A 22,912-nucleotide genomic window follows, 5' to 3' on the forward strand; every position below is an offset into this window, starting at 1 on the left:
TTGGAGCAGAAACTGCTGATACATTTCCTCAAAAATAAGCCAATTCGTTCTCTGATCTATAGGACTATTTCACCAGTGAAGTGATTCTCTCTCACATTAAAGCTGCCAAAAAACAGGAAGCTATCCACAGAGGCCTTTTAAGAAGAAACTGGCACAACTTCAAAATGTCCAACAGCCTATAAGAGCTCTTGAGTAGTGGACATTAAAAAAATATCCAGGGATTTCAAAACCAAGAAAGTCTTTACAAATAATCTTTTCTCAAAGGCATAAAATAAGATATTTCATTGTGACCAATGATTTTTTTCTCTTGCCTTATTTGTTCCGTAATAAAAGTCTCCTGTTTGTGACTGCAAGTTAGCACTGTGGCAGAAAAGCAGAGCATAAGAAGCAGAACCTTACTTGCTTTACACAGCAGTAATCGGGCTGCAATTCACACTGTGATGAACGCAGAAAATATCAGCTGAAAAAAAAAAACCTCCTTAAGTTAAATACTTATGCTCATCTCTTACAGTCCCTTACACATTACCCCTTGCTGGTTTGAATCATAAATAAAATACAGCCAACCCAGCAAAGATGGAGTGTATTTGACTCCTCATAGTTAAGGGGTAACAGAGTAGGGAACCATGCATGGTGAACGTCACAGATTCCACACCTGTGCCATCTGTCTTGTCTTACCCAGAATTCTTCCACAGTTACCAGCCCATTGGAACTGACTGTACAGAATATATTATATACATGCTTTTTGATAAAAGAATCAGAAGAGGAGAAGGAATAAAATTACACAGTAGAGAGCACAGGTATGAAATCTTCATACAGTCCAACATCACGCGTGCCTCGGCCTGACACAATGGAAAAGCGGGGGTTTGAATTGTCCTGCACTGCAGTAGCACATTTTAAAAAGAGGGTCCTCTACCCGGCTCTACCAGTAACCCCACTGTATTGGGTAGAGAACCCCCACCCTAGCCCACCCCCCTTCCCCCATGGTGCGACGCCCCTCCCAAGTCTAGTTAGATGTATGTCATAGCACCTTTGGCATTTGTGTCCAAAAAGACCTCGACGTAAGACGTGGGCACGTATCCCTCCTCTTCCTCGTTCCTGCGCACGCGCGTCCAGCCGTCGCCCTTGTCTTCCTCGATCACGTACAGCAGCTCGCCCTCCGCCACCGAGATTGTGCCTTCATTGTGACCTGGGACAGAGATGGAAAGAAGAAAGAAGGCGTGCTAAATGTCACAGACAGGGAAAGTTATGAAATAAAGTTAGTGAAATATTTTTTTAAAGCGCATGTTGTAATTTAATATTTACACTTTCTTACAACGTATTACATTACACCTTCATCCGGGTCCCGTAGAGGGATGACTCCATAATACAACAGCAACACTCCAATATAGGATGTATTTATGTTCATTGATATTGCTCTATATACACAGTACTGATGAGAGTACTGAGGTATCTGTATCTATGCAAACACAAAACAAATAGTAATTATTTGAATGTCCCATTAATATGAAAAATAACCTGTCGTCATAAAGCCTATTTATAGCTATATCTAAAACATATGTACTTTTCTGATTGTATGGGCAGATTTTGTTTGCAGGTCAGCATTGCCTGTGATTGTCCAACAAGTGGTCAATGCTGAGTAAGACATTACCTTCAAAGGGATAGAGGGCTTTGCAAGTTCCAATAGTGGGCAGTGTCTCTTCATCATCAAACTCGTCATCAAACTCTGTGCTGGGAACCTTGATCTGAGTCTCGGAACTCTGCTCCTCTGTGTAACTGCCATCTGGGCTGCTCAAGGAGGAACAGAGACAGTAACTATAGCAACAGCACCTCTCCAACAGCCATTTTGAGATATCTTTTGAATTGCTTTCCTCTGAAGGTAGAGGCTCTACTGTACCTCTCACGGTCTTGGGCGCAGTTGTTGACAGTTGTCTGAATGTTGTTCTGGGTCTCATACAGTCCACTCTGTCTCCGGGGAGGGTCACTCTTCACTGGCAACCGCCCTTCCACCTCTGCAAGCCACCCCTGTGGGGAGCGTACACAGATACAGAAACGCACAAACACACACACACACAGACACACAAACACACGCACACGCATGCACGCACGCACGCACACACGCACACACACACACACATGCGCACACACAAATGCACGCAAAACACATACACACAACACACACATGCACAGGGCAGACAAATGTAATATAATTCTGACATCATCAGAGGTTTATGTTAGAAAATGAAACGTGTACAAACTGCGTTCGATGAGCTTGACCTACAGTCTGGACCACTAAGAAAAGCCAGTACTTAGAGCCAGATCCCCAGCTGGCAGCAATAGCTCTAACTCAACAAGCTGTTCAAATAAGGTAAAAAGAGCAGGCTCTTAGAATACACTAATATTTGTTTTATGTTACTCACCACCATTCATTTTACAAGCAAACATCTGCATCTAGGGCAATCTGCAAGAGTTTCTTTCTGTTGCATAATCGTATTCAACCTGATGTTTTATGACAGCAAAATTAAGCACCTGCCTTTGTAATCAAAGTCTGACATTTGCGGTAACTCCCCTCTATTACTCAACTGGTAATTTTGCTCAAAGCATAGGTTTCAGCAATCAAATGTACATTACATATCATAAATAGGAAATATTCAATGGAAAACAATTTCTTTGTCATCCTGAATAATTCATTCATATGACACAAAGAGAAAAGAATGAGTTTATCACAGCTGCTGGTGCATCAGTTCTGCTGTACATCAGAGACCAGTGAGTTAAACAGTCTGTTTACAATCTTCCGTAAAACCTGATTAACACAATATAATCTCAACTGGAAAAGCCTTTAAACCATCCATCTACTAAACATTTAAATAATATAAAAGGGGGAGGCTGTAATCACTTTTATCTCTGCAAGCAAAAAAGAAGAGATGTCATTTTTCAATTAAGAAAATTCTAGCTGTTCTTTAACAAGAGCCAGAGAAACAGCACTAACATCCCACAGTGAGCACACTCGTGGTGTTGGCCTAGTATCCATGGTGGAATGCATAGACGCTGTCTTGGTACAACCACAATAGCTGGTTCTCCTGCACTACACGATTTACACCCGAAGTTTCAGATCACCTTGGGTTTATGTTCTGTTTTGATTAGTAAATTAGTATTAACTGACTGAAGGGGTTTCATTTGTATTAGTTTCTATCCTTATCTTTCCCCTTCACTGGTAGATGACTCTGAATCAACGCTGTCACTGTTAAAGAGGGTCCTAAAAGGGGACTAAGCCACCCACCTCAAATTTCTGCGCCTCAAACTGCAGCTTCTCTATGGTCTGGCTGATCTCAGCCAGCCGAGGGTCCACACTGCTGGGGTCTCCCATCTGTGGATTCTTCACGTAGACATCCTTCATCTTAGTCAAGGCATCCCTGAAAAGCAGGATCACTTCCATGCTTAGAACCTCTCTTTTGTTGCTTTAAAATGTTCTCATATCACTGTTTTCTATAATCGTGTTATACAGCTCAACTGGATTTTTGTGAGACAATCTGAATCCTCAGCCCTGCAAGCACATCCATGGAGCCTGAACAGTTTCTGTGTGCAGCTACCAATGGCAGCCATCTAAAAAAGAATAGTTATTTTACTTTTGGTCCATCTCCTTCTGGATTTCCTTGTTGATGTCATCAATCTTGGCCTGCAGTTTCTTCCTCCTCTGCTCGGGAGGCAAGTGGCTGAAATCTTCAGGACCAGAGCCCTAGAGGATTTGGGGGAGCAGAGAGACAAATGAGAACCTGCTAATCTCCCACTGCAACTAGTGTACATGGAACACAGAATACAGCCTTCTAACACCATTCTTAGCTGCACTATCCCCTTTTGTAGTTCCTTGTACTCTAGATGTAAAATGTGTCCGGGAACCTCAGATATACATCACTGAAATGGACTGTAGCTTATTCATATGGAAAACTTGGGACATGCAAAGTTGTTCATTCATGCTGACTGGGCTTTGTGTTAAAAACAACTAAGAAATACCATGCAATTGAAGTGCATGTTCATTTCCTCAAATGGTTTGTGGTGTCCTACTGCAAGCGAGGAATACATCCAAATAAATTCTGAGCTCCAATCAATTCTGCTAATGAGTGATGAAGTGAATTTAAAATCAAGGGGATAGTGCATCTTCACAGCAGCTGACCACTGCAAGGACACTTGAGATTAACCTTTTCAGTTCCAAGCCTTGGGCTATACACTGCATCTCCGCTCCTAAAGTTTTGCAAATGTCACATTAAAAGCTTTGCATTGGCTGATTCATCCTGATAAAAAACCTAGAGGCAATGGAAAGGGCATGGGAGGCTTTAGATTTGACTTTAAAATTGTGCTAGTTATCATATAATTTACTTTGAAATCATCTGAACAATAACGTCCCCAAAACAGGTTCAATTAAATATATATACATATACATATATATACATATATATATATATATATATATATATATAAAACGACTAAGTGAGGTCACACTGTTATTGTGCTGCAGTTCATGGTTCAAACAGTGGGTGCCACCAGTGAGCAATACAATTTCTCTCTACACACTCAACGAGCAGATGGCTTGCAAGTTCTAACAAAAGAAATGGCAGAATATATTTAATGACAGAATATTCCATGACAATATGCTTGTGCAGGTGACATTTCAGCTTGGACTGAAGAGGTTAAGACTCGAGTGAAACTTGTGCATACTGAAAAACCAGAAGCACACGGCCTAGAGGGGGGTCACGGTACTGGGTCAGCAATACATGCGACTATAATGGTGACCTTACCCCTTCATTCTGCATCAGAACGCAACACTTACCAGGCATGCAATACAATAAATGAGTTTCACTAAACATGTCAGATACTAACGAAAAACGCTTTATTTTCTATGAAAACACATAGAACACCCGTGATAACATAAATAAAAATAAAACAAATAAAAAAAGAATTACCCCATAGTAGAAAAAGTATGAGATTATAATACAGTCATATGAAGAACCATCCCGACATACCAAGTACTTACCTGCATATATAATAAAACAATTGAAAAAATCTGGGTTTGATCATACAGAATTACAGAATTTGATTCATAACCTTTTTGTTTTCCACGACCATTCTTTTGACACAACGCATTAAATGTTTCATTATCACTTTAAATTTGAAAGGTATTCAGTGATGGAATGAGAAATTTTAACTTAAACAAATACAATCAAAGTCATTTTATTTACTAAGAAAAAGCAACACAGGGCTCTAAACATCCATCAAACAGAATGCTACAATCTGGCGATAGAGCCAGGGAAGCATACATCTCTCATTAAATTAAAACATGAATCCACCCCCTACATTTTTTTGGGAAGCTATGCTACTTACAATACACTTTGGGTATGATGGAGATGGGATGGGGGAGGGGTGGACAGTTTTAATTTAATTCAAGTCTTTTAATCCTTCATATTCTGAAGACCTTCCTGAGAATGGCAGATAATCAATTTACAGAAACTTTATTGCTTTAAACCAGCACAATCAAAGGGGGGAAATTAACTACTACCTGTGAATGATAAATCTTTCAGCAATATACAATACAGGGGTCACATCACAATACTGCATTCCTTTGGATAGTATCAATGAATAGTATCAATGGTGCACAGCACAAAATGTCCTTAATGGCTCTGGTGGTGTTACATTTAAATGCCTGTCTCTGTTTCTGCGGCTACAGAAAGCTCTTAACATTTCTACACTTTCTTTTTTGCCCTTTTGATGACTAGACTGCTCTGTACTTAATGCAAACTCCTGATGGAGTGATGTACAGTCAGAGAGGGTTTCTCCCGTTCTCCACAAAATACCACGGTGCTGTTTTCACTAAAACATTGTGCTGTTTTTCTGCCTTATGGGCAAAATGCCATTCGTCTTGCAAAGTAGTAAACTGATAACCCTGCAGTCTTCTGTAAACTGTCAATATGAAAGGTATGATGAACTATATCTATTCACAGGATTATTTCAGAATATTCCCTATTCCTGAGAGAATATAGTGACCAACATTGTGGAGATAATTTGGTCTGTTTCAGCATATGGTATTTGGTTAATTCCCCCCCCCCCGGCTGGAAGATTCACTTCCCATCTGCAGCAAAAGATTGGTCTTTTTTTAGAGCCCTGCTTTGTGATTACCTTACAATGAGTGCTACCTATTTAATAGCAATCTACCTTTTTAGTCCTAAAAAACAACAACACAAAGCAAAAGAATAACAATGAATAATTCTGATCACCTCAATGAGATTCCGGACCTGAGCATTGAGAGTGATCTGACAGGACAGACAAACGGAGGCAGACAGTCACACGGACAAGACACAAAACAAAACGACAAAAAAAGGAGACAACAACAGGTGTGGGCAGTTAATCCTTTTTTTCACCACAACAACAATAAATAATTGAAATTAAAAAAGACAAAAAAACCCAACACAGAGATTAACTGTCAGATGTCAATAACGTGAGGAGCATGCTACGGTCATGCTTACCAGCTTGAGAGAAAGCTTCACGGTAGAAGGGAGAGTAATGAAAAAAAAAGAGAAAAGATAAAACAAAGTGAAGTCGGCATCAGCAGCAGATGAACGTTGGACATTTCTGGCACATATTGACACTTGAGCTGTTAGAATGTCATAGCTAAGAGGTGCTTGAAGGAGCACACCTGTGCTGAACTTCCATCGCATGATACCCAGAGCTGGCTGTGCCAAAGCGAGCAAATCAGAGCCATAATCATAGTTATTTCAATATTCTGAAATATTGCAATGAGGATAAATTGGGACAAATTACATGTTTACTTAAGCAAAGCTAGAACCCACAGAGACCACTGAAATAACAAGACATCTGGCTGGAAGAATTAAGGCCAAATCTCTACTTGGCCTAATCTGTCCCTTTGGCCTTGCCATACCAAAGCCAGTTCTGATGGCAGTAACAAACAGTTTGTGGTTAAATGAGTCTATATTACTCATCTAATACACCAGATGTCCCTGATTATAACCTAAAAGATCCTGAGTGGTGTACTGGGGGAATACAAGTTCAATATTTCAGTATGCCAGCACAGCCAACTGTGAATCTGGTAAAGTCTTTGTGTCATTATCATCCAGTGAAGTTCAGCGACAAGTTTCAGAGATGGACCACTTTTTCCCACTGAGATGACAGACACCAGCAGACTAGTCTATGCCTCTAGTCACCCAGCAGTGAAGGAGATGGAGGAGAGTGAACAGGAGAGACACCATCACATGGCACACACGCTCAGCCACACACACTTACCCACATACACACTCACACACGTACACAGAGCAGGTGGTCATGAGAAGTGTCCCACAAATACAGACAGGTGACCCACAGGGAGAGAAGACTCAGGAACAAGAAGAGGTGTTGCTGTAATGGGGTGGGGTGGAGGCCCCTGGGGTGTCAAACCTTACCCCTGCTCCCCCCCCTAAATTCAGCCAGGAGTAAAACTGGGCCACGCACTGCACCTGCACCCTGAAACGGCCTTCACGCGAGGCACTATCACACAGCACACATTCCCTGCAGAAAACACAGCTTAAAACTCAAATAAACCACAGCAGGTATTGTTCTGCCAGTGACCAAATCATATAAACACACTGTCCTTTAAAAAAAACAGACAAAACAATTTTCAACAAGCTAGATTTCAGAAATGAGTAGTGCAAAGAGATCTGATGATTTCCAAGTGCAATAATAAAGGAACAATAAGAAAAAAGACCAGCAAAACTTTTAAATGACAAATAATATGCAAAATGATCAACAAAGGAACAAATCTGAGGAAAACCTTGGTGGCATTATGGGCTGGTGTTTAAGGAAGCTGCTGTGTTTAAATCACTAAAACCTGATTCAGATTAAAATGACATGCAAATAATGCTAAATGCATTTTTAGAAACAATATGAATAAGCATAAAAATCATAGACATTACAGTCAGTAGTGTTTGTGTAAATGCTTAAAAAATAAGCTCAATTTTCCACATGTTGATAAGATTGTTGTTAATAAATTAGAGCAGTTTCCATTTCAATCACAGCTTGGCCAGGAGCTATTTCATTTGAATTATGGCAGTGTTAGCATCTTTGTCCTCACTTTGACCTGCCTGTGTTTGCTAAGCCTAACACCGTTTCTTTCTAACTGCTCATTTGCAGTTCCAAGCAGCACTACAGCCAGTAGAATATAAGGCCAGCAGATGTTTTTCAGGACCATAATTATTACTTCAGTGCAAAGAACCCCTAGGAGCCTGGGGGAGACCGGAATATGTGCACAGGCCCAGGGTGATGAATGTCAGCATAAAGCAACCAGGAGGGGCAAATTCTGGGTTCCCCTGCATTCCAAAGTGTTACGAGCACTCCAACACGCACAAGTGAAACTTCAGCCCTCCGAGGAGGATCTGGAGAAAGAGGAGGGAGCGGCTGGGGCAGCTGGAGGATGAGGACTTTTGTTTCTTGTTACGCTACGGAATTTTTTTCCTCCGTGCCTGCCTCTGTGCTTGTGACACTTTGTGAATTGACCCCTTGCTGCAATGCTGAATGTGAACAGCAGGGGGGAGGCACAGAACCACAAGCTGCGGTAACATACGGGAGAGCGATGATGTCGCCGCTTGCGACCATGTGATCCAAGTGGCCATGTGATATGACTATATCTTATTAAGGGCAGCTGCAGCCACAGACACTAGCCCCATTTAACAGATACCGAAAAGGCTCGCAAACAGAAAAAATAATCTAATTGCACAGGGGGAGGGTACAATAATTCTCCTTATTGTTCATCAGAAACATATACTACCATTTGTTATGTTTCAGTTTATCAGCTTGGGAACAATTTGCCTTAAGGGGACAAAAGTTATAATTATGTCACTGATGCTAGATAGTCTTACTAAAATCACAAGATCAGGAACTAAGCCTAACAAAGGCATTTATTAATGAAGGGGAACCTGAAGCGAGAGGGTGCACAGAGAACTAAGTGTACGTTCTGCCACACACCTCTTTTCTTTTCAAAAGCACGACTGCAGTTTCCAGCCTGCATGACTACTTCCTGTGCCAAATGATTAAGCAGAAGCCATGACACCTCAGCTTCCATCGTTAAATGTGGTTAGTGTCCGTGCAGCGTTCATTTGGCCCCCCACTCGGCCACACGCACGCACGCACACACACACACACACACACACACACTTACAACGTATTGCCTGGCCTCAAATGCGTACGTGGGCTTTCCCAGCGTCTTCTTCATGAGGTCTTTTTCGTAATAGTAAGAGTGAGCGGACAGCTGCCGTGGCGATGGCGGAAAAGAACACATCTTCATTAATAAAAACAAGCCCGCGCCGCACCTCTTCCTGAGGCGACACACCCAGGCACACGCGAACGCGCACACACGCAGTCTGATCCTCTGATATGGGTCCTGGCTCTCTTTAGCATCTGGCAGAAGATCAGAGACGGTGAGTGCGCCGGTGCCTAGTGGGGTGTGGAATAACAGGGCCCCCCACAGTGAGGCGGGCTGACACACAGGGGCCTGCTGGGATACATCACAGAGAGCCTTTACACTGCAGAGTGCAGCAGGACGCACTGAGCCTCAGCATCCCGAGTGTCTGTCGCCTCCTATTTTCACATTCTCTCTCTTGTTCAACAGGAAACTAAAACCAAATAACAGATGTTAACTTAGATATTCAACATACTGCTAATGACTATACATGAGCAGTAGCAGATCCCTGCACATTGCTCCCATATGACAACTATGTCAGCTAATTCCTGTGCGTCTCTCTCCATCCGCTCTGGCTTCACAAACAGTTGGGTCAAAGGTCAAGAGACAATTCAAGATCCAGTATCCATATCCAGGCAGTGGGATTATTTTATTTGTGTCTGTGGAGGTTATTTGTACTACACTATTGCTGTTGGACTGTCCATTTGGACAGCTGTTGAAAAGAGGTGTTTTCTTTTATAAGGCTACACACTTATGAAGGAAGACTTTTTACAAGAGATCAGTCACAGAGAAGATCAGTGCAGCATAAACTTTGCTTCGATTACTGTAAGAAAACCTCTTTTATTTATTAAATACTGATTACACTGGTCTGTGTACAGCTATATACCAACAACACCTACAAAAGTAAAATAAACTTATAAAAAATCAAAGATGATACTAATAACAGAATATTAATGTGAATGATGGTAATGAATGAGTTTGTGAATGTTTAACAGAGTATTACTGGGAGAAAAGCAACCGTTGGTGGTTTTCAATTCAATTCACTTCCAAAAATGCACATAGGCTAAATTCAAATTCATAGCCTGATTACTTTCCCTCCTCCTTCATCATCTTCCCTAGTTTTAACTTGTTTAACTATTTAACAGTTTCAACTTGTTTAAACAGTTTTAATGCACGATTGTAGATGCAAAAAGCAAAGTTCCTCTTAAAAAAAGCAATACCACAGAGAACATTACCTAATAATAAGGCAGTTAAAGGTCAACTCTGGTCACTCTATGAAGAACGAAACAACAGTCTTCATTTAGCAATAACCAAGCATTCAAACCAAACATTTTGTTTCTCCCTGCCACGCTCTGCAAGGCTATAATTTCTCATAAAGCAAACAGACTTCCACTGCTTTGCAAATTCAAAAAAAAAAGCAGTAGGAAGGATGCATAAGCCACCCTTCCTGCTGTAACGGCGAGATGGTGTGGCTTTGTTAAGCCTGTCTGAATAGCCACACAGGGGAAAGGAAGACTTCTGGCACAAAACCTGTCCCCTGAGTAGAGGCAGTAAACCACAGAACTGTCAAACTGAGACAGACTGAGCTGTATCATGATAGTCACCACCCTGATTCTATCTATTCTAATTCATCTTTTGTTGCAAAGTTCTAGATCACACATAAATCCACAGGGGTGTCTGTGTAAAATTAAATGAGCCTTTAGAGTCCTGTTTGAAGGCAGCAACATATATTTCATTGCAGCATGAGATCCTTTCAAGTACAACTCCACAGGTTCAAGGGGATGAACACATAATGTGTAGCAGTCACCTATCCTATGGCGTTTACTAGTTGCATTTTCTCTAGGCCAATGAGGGTGCGACGACGCCCTTCCTGTTGGCATCAAAAGAGAAAAAATGACTCATTCTGATTCTACTACATGCCATGCGTCAGCAGCTTTGTTTTAGCAGGTAATCTGCCTAGCCTTCTCTGACTTTCTAGTTGAGGTTTTCATTGCTTTAGCTGTCAGACCTGTAGATGATAAATGGTAAGAGAACTGGGGAATCTAGCTACCTTCAAGGTGTTCTATTTAAAAACACACCTTTCCTGGGTAACCTGCACTAGGGTAACTAGCATATCTAAACTGCAAGTCTCTATACTACATTCTTAAATGAGTGACTAGACATACAGGCTTAAAAGGCTTTATTTGTTTTGTTTATTAAGGTTAAGCTTTCAAACCCTCCTTTCAATTCATTTTATTTGCTGTTCCAGAAGAGAGGATTTTAAATTATATAGAGAAAGGGAAGGGGAAAGAACAAAACTGTTCTTTGAAACTGAAGAGGCATTTGTTTAGTACACGATTACTATAAAATCATTCATTTCCTTATTTTATGTGGCTGGAACTAGTATTCAGACTCCTTCCTGATCAGCTGGGGTTTGGGGATAACCATACTGCCACAAATGCATTACTTCATAGTGAACTTGGACCTTTACACTTTTGGTAGCACATTACAACATTGAGACAATTTTATTTGGTATTTCATTTTGCATAAGGATTGCAACTGTAAGGAGCTTTACTCCTGCCAGCATTTCTTTAAAATCAAAATATTACTGAGCAATAACTGAACAATAAAGGCAATGTTTAAGTCCAGACCGTCAACGTTCATCCCAACCAAGGATGGCAACTCGTCATTTGTTAAAGCTATCCACTAGATTCAATCAACTCGCACTGTACTGTATTGCTGTTCTAATGAGATGAACACATTGAACTGGATTTAACATGCTAGGAGTGTGCGACCAAAAGATACTTTTAGCCAGGAGAGTTTACAAACTACCTGACCAGTAAGATCCAAACCACTGTATCGAGCACGTGGTGTAACTGATTTTTGGTGGCTAGGACCTCTTGCTTCCAATGCCATTCTCTCTATGCTGAGAAGTACTGACTTTATGCTGATATGGTACCAGATTAATCTAGGCAGGCTGGTTTTAATTGAATTGTAAAACACTTTCAAAGAGACATTCAGACTGGCAAGAGTAGACGGAGATCCTGCATACTTGTCCACTCAATACCGATTCAAAGAATAACTATGACCAGAGTTGGTGTCATTCCCATACTCGTTAATGATCCTTTTGAGGTATATGAGCTGCTGTGGCCTCTGTACAGTACAACACAGATTAGGGTGTTTGTGGGAGAAGTCACTTTAACACCATTATTAATGATTTCCCCATGCTCAAAGAACTAAATTTCAGATAAAATAAAAATATTTTTCACTATAGCCTGACTGACACACGTCCAGCAGAGATCTGTACTTCTATAAAACTGTAATGCACTTCACACAAATCTCTGGTGATACTACAGGCAAAAAAGGAGGATCTGTATATTGTGCAGTATTTGACATTCCTATACTAATTTGAAGTATGCCACTCATCCAAATCAACTCCATGGTTGGAAAGACAATCTCAACTACACATTTGCAGAACTATTTTATTTTGATACCAGTAACAGTCCATAAGTCTGATATCCAAGAATTCCCATATCTGGACAATCCTTACAGCCTGGCTTATAAATCAAACGCCATACACCAATAGAATTACACAACTTCTATAGCAGACACTCCGAGACAGAACCCGAAGTGCCTTCGAGAGTATTTCCAGACAGAAAGGTTTGTCTGCAGTAAAATTATGAAAATAAAAGGGAGAATTTGCTACTGGAGACAGGCATCTACTACTCTGGGATAGAGATTAAATGAAGCTATGGAGGCATGCAAGAGCCAGCTAGACACAGAGAAAGAGAGAAGCAGAAGAGAGGCTGTATAGAGGGAACAATGGTGCCACCAAAATGACTGCAGTACTAGCAAGACTTAGTGGATTTTTGGAATTGGAATTTAGAATATCTTCTATATTTTTTTCATCAGTGAAGTCTATAGGCAAAGTATTAAGTGACGATTTAATGTCCACAAACTGTTTGGACAATTTGTATTCATATTGTGCTAGCGAATCTGAAATACAATTTGAATTTCTCTCCAAGGGGTGTCCCCAGGGCAGAGTTATCACTCACAAACTGTAAACAGATGATGTCTGAAATGATTGGACACCCCAGGCCCAAATTATCTGGGAAATTCCTGCTTGCTTTCTGCTCGGAACCCCGAGTTCCCTGTTAGTCTTCACCTGCTGTTTCAGGCGTGACCATGGAACCCCTCCATTACAGCGAGCAACAGCGCCACAGACACGCAGATCCACAAGACAACTTACCCCACGCTTCAGACTCCGGAAGCAGTGCATTTTGGGTTTGGAGGCCATGAACTCGTTGAGGCGGTGTGAGAGGGGCTCCTTGTGCTGCTTGGGAGACTGGGGGCCGTTGGGAACAGCAGAGGGTGAGGGCGAGGTGGAGGCAGGGGGGGGAGGGGGTGGCTGGTGGGGGGACGTTAACAGGGACATAAGCTACCAGTAAGAGAGATGGAGTAGTGGCAGAAAAAGGAGGAGCAGAACAAAATAGAGGATAAAAGGAAACACAAAAAACGAGAAAAATAAGGCTCAAAAAACAAAACAAGGGGACATCAAACGGAGCATCAAACCCGGTGTTCGAGCTGTTACCTTTTATCTTTTTAATAATTCCCAAAAAAACGACGGGAAAAAGGAGTTAGAACAGAGAATGTGAAAAGCGTAAGTATGTTAAAGCGAGTTGTTACAATTGAGAAGCTATTTGCCAGAGAGCACATGCAAACTCCCCTTTTTCCCTTCATCACATGCAAGCTCTCTGACTGGAAATTCAGCACAGTCTGAAAGCGAAGCCAGCACTACTGAATTTCAGGTCATCACAGCAGTGTTTCTCTCTTACCATCCCAAATGGCTGCTGACTGCCATTTCATTTGCGGACAGAAGGTGAAATTAATGAACCAAGGTTTGGGAATTTAAGTAGAATGTTTCACAGATGCATAGAGCGTGCCCCACAGAACTTCCTCTGATATTTCTGACTACCTTGACATGATAGGTTAAAAATGAAAGCATTCACAGCAGCAGGAATACTGGTTCACTTGAAACATCTGTATCAATATATGAAACTGCAGAACATGTTCTGTACCTAAATATATGATAAACACAAAAAGAAAACAGAAAAGACAGGCTGTCCCCATGGTACTTGTATGCCTCACCGCTTAATGCATTTATAACCCGAGAAATTCAAGGAAACTCATGATTTCTTATTCTAAAAGAGAAATGAATATAAAGTGCTCATCTGTTTCTTCTATGCACATTGTGGGTCATTGAGACGTACTGTGTGCAAGCTGTCCCTTCTAGGTCATATAACACCATTCACATTAACTGTACCTCAATCTACCATGACTTTCCATGGCCTGTACTTTCGTGGTATACACATTGGAAATGTCAGTGACTGAATAAGTTCATGCATCCTTTGGGCTTGACCAAAAATAGTGTACCCTGTATCTCTGGAAAGTGATAAGCATCTTCACTTCCATCTTTAAATAACACTTTTGATGCTTTAATGGCCAGATATGAGTCACAGCACATAACAGGTGTGATGTACAGGATGTGCATACAAATATAAAATGGATTCTGCTTCCTGTGGTGATCATCCACTAATGCCACAAAGACATCATGCTATTCATGTGCACCGCCCTGCCATGGTGTAGAACACACATCACATGCCCAAGTTTGAGGACTGCAGCTCAGCAGCACAAAGTTCTGGTTTACAGACGACAAATACATCCTAAACAGTTCAAACCCCTTCCCAGTCACCAATGGTGAACCGATGAGCCGTACAGTAGCAGGGGATTGTGGGAAGCCATTCCAGGCAGATCACAGAGAGGAGGGATACAGTTATTACAGGAGATGGTTGGGTGCAGCAAAGAGGTGTCCCACAAGAACCAGGAGGTGAATTATTCTTTGTTTGTTTTGGTGAATGGCAGTGGAACTCAAGGAATGCGTTAGTGCGTTAGAGGGGTGGTTCAACCAGAATTAAAATGACCAATGGCATATGGGAAAAGAAAACGATGACAAATGGCAATAAAAATACAACAGTAAAAATAATAAAGTAAAAAGTAGTAATTATGAAAACAATACGACTGATAAAAAATGTCAAGTGTACTAGTATGAACAAAAAACAAATACAAAAGACCAACAATGCAACAACAGCAACAACAATAAAAATGGAACACAGAACTTACATACCGCTGTAAAATGGTCAGACATAAACAACAACACAAGTGCTAATGTCACAAGTTAATTCACTAAAGGATTGGGATGATTCACCATTAGATTCTAAAATAAATTGGTCTGTCCTCCAGGACATTTCTGTATAGGAAGTGATGTCACAACATACGGAATATCTTCTACACTGTTCTGGTGCATGTGTGTATGGAAAACAGCCCTGTCTGCAAACGGCGTATTAGCCCAAGGTGGAGCACGGCATCTTTACCTTGTTCTTCTTGATAAAAGGCCACAGTTTGCCCTTGCTCTTGCTGCTGGGTTTTTCTGGCTTGGCCTCCCCCCTGGAGTTGGAAAGGCTGGACTCTGAAACTGTCCTCTTCATAGGCTGGCCGTAGTCTTCAAACTCCACATCACCAGGGGGCTCAAAACCAGACTTGTAAGATTCTACAACCTGCTTTGAGTCCTGTTGAGGAGGAACCATGAAACTGATTTGGCATTTGTGCAAATGTAAAATGCAAGATATGCAAGCCAATATTTTGGTTGTACTGTAAATTTATTTTGCTTTTATTTAATGAAATACATAAATCATAAATCTGTTCTCATTGCATTGCTTAAAGCATAGAAATTAGTCAGCAGATACATCAGCCCCACCGTGTTACAAATCGAATGCTATCCACTATGGCTTAAAGGCACAGACATTTGCATTGCTGAACACCTAAAATTAAAAAATCCTCCACTTTATTTGATCAATTTTATTTTTATCTGTCAGCAAGACATTTGGGTAATTAAAGAGCAGTGTATCCATGAACGAGCCTACGTCTTATTTAGAAATACTGGATATCACTGTACATGAGAAACAGACCATCTGTCCAAGCATTTTTTTACATTATTTTTTTGTGTTGTATGATTTTTTAAACTACTTTCAATCTTCATGTAGTTTAATCAATAAACTTCAGCTGCTGCTCAAGGTAATGCTAATGTGTTGGCAAACTTTCTACAGTCTTGCATCATTGTACTGTTATGGTATTTGGAAACTAAATTGTCAGTCACATTAAATTGTATATAATTAAAGTCATAAGGTCATTATGTTTACGCCTGGTCTGCATGAATGTCATACATACATGAGGTGAGCAACCCATATTTGGTGAAACAATAATGCCATATGCTTTTTATTATGCAGCACTAGACAAGGCATAAAATGTGGAAGTAGTGCTTAAAACAGATGTCCAAGGAAAGAACAAGCAATTAGCATGCTGGACGGCATTCCAATCACCCTGGCTTTCAGGCAGAGAAAGTGCTGAATGCTAATCACCTTAACCAGGTGCAAGCCACAGCACCTGACATCGCTAACATTTGGAACTCTTCAATAAATACCTGATATAAGTTCTATTTGGTACAAATTGAAAGACTTTCCTATTTTGAATTACTAGTATTTGTTTCCCTCCTATTTATAAGGATAAAGGAAGTGTGCAGAGTTTAGGACATAATGGAATAAACCACAGAAAAATAAAAGATCACACCTTTAATCAGGTGGCTTATCAATAACAGCAAAGAGAAGGCAAAACATGAAGCTCTTAGATGAGGCACTGAGAGTCAGTGTGCAGTGAAGCTCAATGGAGAGCTGTCTAGCTCCCCGCGCTGATGTTTGAACTGCACTCCGTACACCCTGTTGCGCGATATGCGGGTATGTCGCTTCAGGCCGCGAGTGTGCATGTGGCACAAGAGCCAGTTGCTTCAGTGGGCCAGTTGAAAGAAAAACACATGATTTAATCAGCTTAGCTTCCCACCGTTTACAGCTAATGAGAGCTTTAATGGCTGCCAGGGCATTTACCCCATCCACACCTACACACAACCTGTCTCCAGTAAGGCATTATATCTATGACACATTACATTATTTCAGGTTAAACTAAACCGAGTGTACTTTTACACATTTTAGTGCATTGTGTTGTTTTGGACTGACATCCTACCCTTTAATTTCCCTATTCTGCTGAATCATTTTGGAAGTAAATGTGAAATGCGAAACTAGACGAGGCCCAGGATGCATGCAGTCTGAATGGAAGACAAAAGTACTTGCAGCTGGGGAACTGCAACCGTCCCTTTTTAAATACGGTCGACTTTGAATTGCTCTGGCAGACAATTCAGAGCAACTGCAAATGTAGCATTCTCTACTAGTGAATTAATATTATATTTGAATGTAACAATGGGTTAGGTGAGTCTGAAAATTATTTTACTTTATGGAACTGCTTCTTTTGACTGGGGGATGATTCACTGAAGACTCCCCCCTCCCTACTCCTTCACTGCTGACTGTGGGCGTAACTGAGGGGCTGGCCTGCACCTGGATCCTCTCAGACAGACTCTGTGGGAGTCCGCCTGGCAACAGTTGCAGTGCTGTGGAATGGATAAGTCCCTGGGTGGGAGTGACAAAGTCAGCCTTCAGACCGTGTGCATAATTCATCTGCTTTTCATACTGCCCTCGTTTGGCTCCGAGAAACGAGGCAGGGCCACATCTGTACTTTGATTTGGCCATGGGGGCGACGTTACAAGGTTACTTTTTTCAAATAAATAAATAAAAATAGAGAGCTTTTCTGTCTTTAAATGGTTTGGTTTGGGAGCTAGACAGCTTCTCAATTGTTCTATTTGAAACCTGAAGATAAGAAACAGTAAAATGTATTTGTATCAAACAGAAGAACAGCTTGGGCAGATCTCCTGTAGAAATTTCACAGCTCACAGTACTTCACAGCTCCCAGTTCTTGCTATGATTCACAGCTTTTTGTTCTTCCTTACCGTTTGCACTGTGTGCTAATTAATTCCATCATTCTTCTTTTATATAATAACCAGTTACACTTACTGGGTGAGAATATGCTCTATAGCTTCTATAGTTAGCCTATACTTACACTTTTGGGTTCAATGGATTCTGCTGCCTTTGTCATACCATCAAGGCATTTGCTCACGATGGGTAGAACTTGCCGGTCGACCTCTGCAAAGGTTTTCATGGACTCCCCCACCCTCTCAATTCGCCTCTCCTCCATCTCTTGGATTTTCTTCAAAGATCAGGAATTGGTCAGCATATTTCATACATACTATACCATTATGGATATATTCTAAATCATAATTCACACTCAACATTAGCAATTCTACATGGTTGGGAGGACTTAATAGCCCTTTTAAAAGATGGAGTATAATCATGCATGCTTAAGATGACTGTCTTAAAGCCTTAATACACACAAACCCCAAAATATAATCTGTGATGCATTATAATAAATGGCTCCCTCAGCATATCTGGATCATGTATAGCATGGCACTGTTTTACCTATAAGACATGTAGCAAGCCTACTATTTGTACGATGTGTGGTATGAACATTTGGTATTACTGGAACATGAAAGGTGGGGTGTGTGGTATTAACTGGATGATGTGTGGTATTAAGAATGAGGTAAAATGCATGATCAGGATTGAGGCATTGTTTACAAAAAGTGTGGCATTACCTGGAAGATGTGAGGTATGAGAGTATAGTAATGTTCATTCTGTTCCTGGTTGAACTTCTGCAGGTAGGATGAGTACTCTCCCTTGCTGTCTGCTGCCATCTGGTGCCTCATCTGGGCCTGCTGTCGTGCCTGGGAGGGCAGAGGGGCGACAGGGAGGGGGGTTCACACATACGAACTGCGGGAGACACAACGCCTGACCCCCACAATGACCAATGCGTGCCCCCACACCACACAAACACACGGCCAGATGCTGACCTGAAGGTAAAGCACAGCTGGTTGAAGCAAACGTACAGTATCTCTATTACAGGCAAAGACATTCCTCAACAATGGCGAGTGAAATGAACAGCTAGACAGACAAGAAAGGAAGGTGGGTGGTACTGACAATCCAGACGTGCTTTTCATCCAGACCATTTACATCATTCTGGGAAGTAACATACATCTCTGAAGATGAAGCACATGAATAATAACACAGTCATTAAGAGAGAATACAGACCTGCTTCTCTACAAAGGGCAATGCTGACTTGCTAGGAATTATAATGACCTGTAATAACTGACAGTAGAATAATTGAGTTGCAGTCATTTTTAGCACAGTCTGGTCATCTCTTTCAGTTACCATTCTCACAGTACAGTTTCTTTTTTGTGTTTGTATACCCTTAATTCAGGCAACAAAATTTATTTATGCACAAATTCAAATCTAGAAGTTATGGGGGCTCTGCACTGTATAAACCTTTTAAATGGCCCCATCGCTGCAATATGGCACATGTCCATCCATACATAAAAACAATAATCCCAACCATGAAGGTTAAACTGCCCTTTGGGGAACCATAAACCCCAGGAAACCAAAGAAATGGCCCCATTCTTCCATTCATGTTTTTAATTTTAGAGTTTATGAAATCATCTGTTTTACAGCCAATCACACCTCTGTTCCAGCCAACCCCTTCAAAGCACGTAATCTCCTTAGAGCAGACCACACCATCTAAGGGTAAGTTAGAAACACTGTGCTCTGTACTAAATATTGATGCTCTACAAATTTCCATTAGCAGCTGGACTGCTCATCAATGACACTTGGCTGACTGCATTGTAAGCAATCCAGTGATGGTGTAAACTGAGACTGGAGGTGAGCAGCCAGACATTCTTCCCTTCCATTCGCACAGTGCTCCCCTCATCTTACTCCAGGCTGGGAGGCCAACCAATGTGCCAGACACATGTGCGTTTGGCTAGTTAGGGCGAATGAATCCGGCTTGACCATTCAGGCTGGAGCTTCTCCGAGTTTCACGTGAGGCAGCCTCTGTGTGTAATCTGCGGGTACACGCAAATGACCACAGAATGCTGCCCGGTGAGGAAGCTGTGCCAAGCGTTGGCACCCCAATCCAAATCTCAGTGGCTGCCAACATCGAGCAACCAGCAATGCCATGGGACCACAGGTATATCTAGTGCAACAAAATTATGCCCCTGAAGAGAATTAATTCATTACCACAACACACACCCAGTTTTTCAATGGTATATTCATTCAAATCATTGTTAGGGCAGTGTTTGAGGTTGAACAGGGCAGAGATTCTGTATGTAATGCAAGCATCCATGAACACCAGTGGGTGCATATCAACAGCATAGTAATAATATCAACTACCAAAATTTAAATAATCTTTAAGTTAAATTATTAGTTAAACAAAAGTACAAAATATTTAACTTTGCTGATTAACATTAATGCTGCAGTAATGCTGTGGGTGTCACAATTATCAGAATTCTGAAAACACAGGTATTCCATACAATTCTATAAATAGTGTGCAGTACTGTCAAGAAGAGTATATTACTGCAGGTGAACTGAAAAATGTAATCTGCTGAGAGCCCCTACAATCAAGTAACTGAATAATGGTGTCACCTTGGAGGGGGAAAAAATCACCTCTCCTCCCCTGTGCGATCTCCTGACTGGCAGTCCTCCAGGACAGCCGCTGTGCATCGAGCATACCCAGAAGCGTGCAGACATACGCGCAGCACTGCAGCATTAATGACGCTCAGGCGACAGACTGAGGGTTGCATTTTAAACCCTTGCCTGATGAGTACAACCTGAACAGCAGAACCAGGAGTCCCTGTCAAGCTCTCTGTGTTTTTATCTCTCGAGTTCAATGAACTTTACAAGGATTTCTGTCAACATGGAGTACCATCGTTAGCATCAGCTAAAACCAAGTCAGGAATGTGAGAGTTCCTCTGACAAACCATTTTAGTTACATTATTAGCATTCATGTACTTTTCATTCATACAGCCCACAGCTCACATTAAGGGCCTTGAATAGAGGGACATAGGAGTGAAATCTGCACCCATGACTGGCCTGAGGCCTCAAAGTATTCCCTGAAAAATATCAGAAGGATTGCTGCATTACATTTAATCTCCAGCTTAGTAGCAAACCTTATAGAACCGCATAGCTGACAGAGATCCACCCCCCCCCCCCCACCCCAACACACACACACCAAAAAGTACAAAAACAGCTAAGTTTCTGCTTATTATTTGTGTACTCTGCTTGGCAGACTACTGGTTGCAGTCCAGTAGTCTGAACCATTCATCATAGATGGGGAAGGTTCCTTTTTAAGGCATGTGGGGTGCAGCATGCGAAGTCCTTGACCACAGACTTATCTGCAGTACACTGTATGTAGTCTTATACTGAGGACAACACAAAATGAAAAGTACCAAAGGAAAATGACCTTGCAGGTCGTTCACGGTGCGTTGCATCTTGGGACACGTTGAATAACACACAATGTGACGATGCATTAAAATAATGAAGGAGACGACCAAGGAGAAACGTGTGAGAAGGGGGGTTGGCATGCTCTCAGAGCTGTACAGGAACCCTGGAAGGAGCACAGGCTGTTTAGCGGATTCTGTTTTTCATGAGATCGAGCAGGCTATGGGAAGTGTGATTACAACACAGCTAAGCCATCACATCCTACTCCTCCTCCTCCTGGAGGGCAAGAGACACTTTTAATCCTGTGTTTCAGCTCCACTACCATGAAAACAGTCATCCAACCTTTTTGTGTAATGTAACATACCGACACGCGTGTACTATTTATTCAATAAGCATTAGCTTTGAACAAAGAAAAAAAAAACTACTTCAGTTACATGCTAGAAAACAAATGCAATTACACACATGCCAAATCTCCTATTCCATATGCATTTAAAACACATTCTGCATGTGAAAAGAAGAGCAATGGAAATGTTCTGGCACTGATACAAAGGCCTCCAAACTGAAAGGTAGGAGAGCAGCTCTCCCAAGGAGGGAAGCAAATAAAACTAAACACACAATGAAATCTCTGCCCACAACATACTCTCCATCATTCCACTCGTGTCAGGTCTCAGGGAGCCTCTGCAGAGCCCATAAGATCATACTCAGGGAGAAGTGAAGAGTCAGAGCAGAAGCCGTAAGACATGCACAAATGGAAATGTGGCACGCCTACCAGGAATTACACTAAAATTACACTCAGAAAAAAGAATCCTGCCATCTGCCAATCCAAAATCTCCAACAAAGCAGCAGCAAGGCTGAACTAATTAAAATGACAGGAATATCAGTCAAGCAGAGGAGCGACATCACAGCTCACCGCCAGTCAAAAACCACAGAGCAACCAACAGTCAGAATAATCTGCACTTCAATCGCCTCGCTTCCTGTTTATTGAAAAAAAACATCAAGTTCACCATGGCAAATGCGCTGCGTAGAGGAAGTGTGTTTAAGCTGCATAGAAAGTGCCAGTTACTCAGAACCCACATTCTGGGGACTTCTACGAAACATGAACTGTTAAAGTACCATTTCAACTACTCCCTCTATCCAACTCACAGGTATAGACTGCGTTAAGTGATAAATCTGTCATTGTACAGTCAACATGAATGTCTACCATCTGGCTGTAGGTACAGAGTACCTTTCGCCAACACCAGCCATGGCCATAGATCTTTTAGTTCCATAGAGAGTCAACATCCTCAACATTCTACAAACAAAGAATTCTAGCTTAAGCAAATGTAAATAGTGGGTCCATGCATTTATGCATCTGTCTTTTTGCACTATAGCACTGTTCCAGTGTCCTACTTTATGTACT

General features: G+C 41.5%; 1 protein-coding gene and 1 long non-coding RNA gene across 28 annotated transcripts in view; both read right to left on the reverse strand.

Annotated features, from left to right (window-relative positions):
* The window catches only part of LOC135239007 (formin-binding protein 1), a 76,745-nt gene that overhangs the window by 4,395 nt on the left and 49,438 nt on the right, over positions 1-22,912 (reverse strand). For 4 of the 27 annotated variants that reach the window (XM_064307294.1, XM_064307289.1, XM_064307292.1 and 1 more), the window contains 12 exons: positions 18,840-18,968; positions 18,251-18,397; positions 15,625-15,819; positions 13,443-13,631; positions 6,513-6,527; positions 6,264-6,299; positions 3,624-3,733; positions 3,278-3,410; positions 1,895-2,022; positions 1,649-1,788; positions 1,028-1,186; positions 400-460 (listed from right to left, as the gene is read on the reverse strand). In XM_064307294.1, coding sequence (XP_064163364.1) covers positions 405-460; positions 1,028-1,186; positions 1,649-1,788; positions 1,895-2,022; positions 3,278-3,410; positions 3,624-3,733; positions 6,264-6,299; positions 6,513-6,527; positions 13,443-13,631; positions 15,625-15,819; positions 18,251-18,397; positions 18,840-18,968 — 1,437 coding nt within the window. In that variant the 3' untranslated portion in view covers positions 400-404. Of the gene's footprint in view, positions 1-399; positions 461-1,007; positions 1,187-1,648; positions 1,789-1,894; positions 2,023-3,277; positions 3,411-3,623; positions 3,734-6,263; positions 6,300-6,512; positions 6,528-13,442; positions 13,632-15,624; positions 15,820-18,250; positions 18,398-18,839; positions 18,969-22,912 lie in introns of those variants that run through there. The other 23 variants (XM_064307314.1, XM_064307315.1, XM_064307296.1 and 20 more) reach the window with 22 other exon arrangements.
* LOC135239011 (uncharacterized) lies at positions 10,631-13,436 on the reverse strand. The gene is made up of 2 exons (XR_010325240.1): positions 12,744-13,436; positions 10,631-12,596 (listed from the first exon to the last, which is right to left on the reverse strand). It is a non-coding gene; the product is annotated as an uncharacterized LOC135239011 (long non-coding RNA).

The sequence above is a fragment of the Anguilla rostrata genome, chromosome 14, assembly GCF_018555375.3.
Source record: "Anguilla rostrata isolate EN2019 chromosome 14, ASM1855537v3, whole genome shotgun sequence".
Classification (NCBI taxonomy): Eukaryota; Metazoa; Chordata; class Actinopteri; order Anguilliformes; family Anguillidae; genus Anguilla; species Anguilla rostrata.